This window comes from Penaeus chinensis, chromosome 34 (assembly GCF_019202785.1).
Source record: "Penaeus chinensis breed Huanghai No. 1 chromosome 34, ASM1920278v2, whole genome shotgun sequence".
Classification (NCBI taxonomy): Eukaryota; Metazoa; Arthropoda; class Malacostraca; order Decapoda; family Penaeidae; genus Penaeus; species Penaeus chinensis.
The window spans coordinates 3,146,185-3,148,417 of NC_061852.1; the positions used below are offsets into that span (position 1 = coordinate 3,146,185).

The window sequence follows — 2,233 nt, forward strand, 5'->3', positions numbered from 1 at the left end:
GGAAGAAATAATACCGCTTTCCCCCATTTCCCTAATTTCTCTTCGTTCGACACCTACCTGTAAGCCGAGGAAGATGCCGTTACACCAGGTCGCCGGTATATCTTCATCGATCTTGACCACCACGTCGTCATACCCGTTGTCCACGAGGCGCAGTTTCATCGTCAGGTCCCTGATCATCCCGGCTCCAAATCCTCTTCTACCTCCTCCTCCACCACCTCCACCTCCTCCTCCACCTACTCCGTCACTCAGCACCATAACCACCATGGCCATCATCAACACCACCATCGTTAACAACCGCATTGTGCCCTTTAGAAAATATTTTTCTGGGATGGATTCGATTTTCAGCGCTTTTCTCTCTTTCAAGTTTCACTTAACTATCTTTCTGTATTTTATTTGGCTTTTACTTGGTGGTTATAGGCGGCTAATATCCATTATTCGTCTTATTATTCTTTACCCCGTATCTCTCTTCCTTTTTTTTCTCTCACTTTCCTCTTTTCTTTTTTTCTTTTATTTATCCATAAAGTCGGCGTGGGTTGTTGTCACACGGGCGAAATATTCACGAGACCGAATAATAACAAATAGTAAACATATATCCTGCCACTTTTTATTCGTACAATTCACTCTCCTTGGGACCGATATCCGCAGCCGCCAGTTGCGACACAGGAAGGCCTACTGGCTCTGCTTATCCGTACAATCTGCGAATCTTTTCTTCAATTCATGATGCCACACTTTCCGAAATCACTTGTGATGCGTTTTCTTTCTCTCTCTTTTCTTCAATCCCTTTTTATTCTACTTTGGGAATGATTAATAAAATAATAATGATAATCAATTGCTATCGACGAAGAGGCGAGACCAGCAATGATCAAAATGAATTTTAAAAATATCATCCACCAAAACTTCGGCAAAATCTAAATTTTAAAAATCTCGAGTCCGGTCTAAGACCAAAGACCTTTTCCACAAGCCCTCACGAGAAGAAAAAAATAACAATAATCTCTGCGCTTCTTAGACCCACGACGAAAGGACCTATGCGCGTGGGGGGGGGGCGATAGCAAGAGCAAAGACCACCGAAAGAGCGAGAAGCGTGGAAGAGGCGATCGCAGGCGCGTGGCGACGTGCTTCCCCGCGCACTCTGGGAACCCAACTAACTGGGCTCGCTCGCCGACCCGCTGTATATACTAAGCGAGGAAAAAGGTTGAGTGTCTCCCTCCCTCGCGCTACCTGGTTACCTCCTGTAGCCGCAACAGGTCACCCTTCCATTCCTCTTCCTCCTCCTCCTCCTCCTCCTCCTCTGCCTCCCACCCTTTTCACTCCTTGTTCCTTAATGTGACCTCTCTTTTTTCTTGTTCTTATTCCTTTTTTACTACTTTTCTTATGCCCTTTCTTCTTCTATTTCCTCTTCTTTTCTGTTTTTTCCATTTCTTCTTTTCTGTTTTTCTTCTTCTTTTTCTTCTTTTGTGTTTTCTTCTAGTTTTCCATTTCTTCTTTTATATTTTTCTTCTTCTATTTCTTCTTTTCTCTTTTTCTATTTTTTTCCATTTCTTCTTTATCTTTTTCTTCTTCTTTTATTTCTTCTTTTCTCTTTTTCTTCTTCTTCTTCTACATCTGCTTTATATTTTCCTTCTTCCTTTTCTTTTTCTTAATATTCTTTCACTTCTTCTTTTTCCTCTTCTTCTTCTTTATCATTTTCTCCTTCCTTTTCTTTTTCTATTTCCTCTTTTACTTGTTCTTTTTCATAATTTTCTTCTTCCTCTTTTACTTCTTTTTCCTATTTTTCTTATTCTTGTTCTTTTTCTTCTACCTTTTTTGCTTCTTCTTTATCTTCCCGTGCTTCTTTCACTGTTTATTACACGTTTTATTCTCTTCCGCTGTTATTATTTATATGTCTACTCTCCGTTTCTTTCTTTCGACTTTTGGTCTATACATACGTTGGATTTGTGGTTATAATTATAAGTAATTATTATAGTCGTTGTTACTATTACTATTACTGTTATTATTATCAGTATTGCTAATAAGAATAATATTAATAATAATAAATTCATTATTATAATTATTATCATTATTATTATTATTATTATTATTATTATTATTATTATTATTATTAGTATTATTATTATTATGATTATCATTATTATTTCTAATATCATTATCAATACTATTATATTATATCATTACTGTCATTACTATTATCATTATTGCTATCGCTAAGATTTGCATGATCATTACTGTTATCATT

General features: G+C 36.9%; 1 protein-coding gene across 7 annotated transcripts in view; it reads right to left on the reverse strand.

The window, feature by feature from the left end:
* LOC125043511 overlaps nt 1–1,128 on the reverse strand; it is a 474,978-nt gene extending 473,850 nt beyond the window's left edge. For all 7 annotated transcript variants that reach the window (XM_047639618.1, XM_047639617.1, XM_047639615.1 and 4 more), the window contains exon 1: nt 58–1,128. In XM_047639618.1, coding sequence (XP_047495574.1) covers nt 58–300 — 243 coding nt within the window. In that variant the 5' untranslated portion in view covers nt 301–1,128. The remainder of the gene's footprint in view (nt 1–57) is intronic.
* Between the last annotated feature and the right edge of the window lie 1,105 nt (nt 1,129–2,233).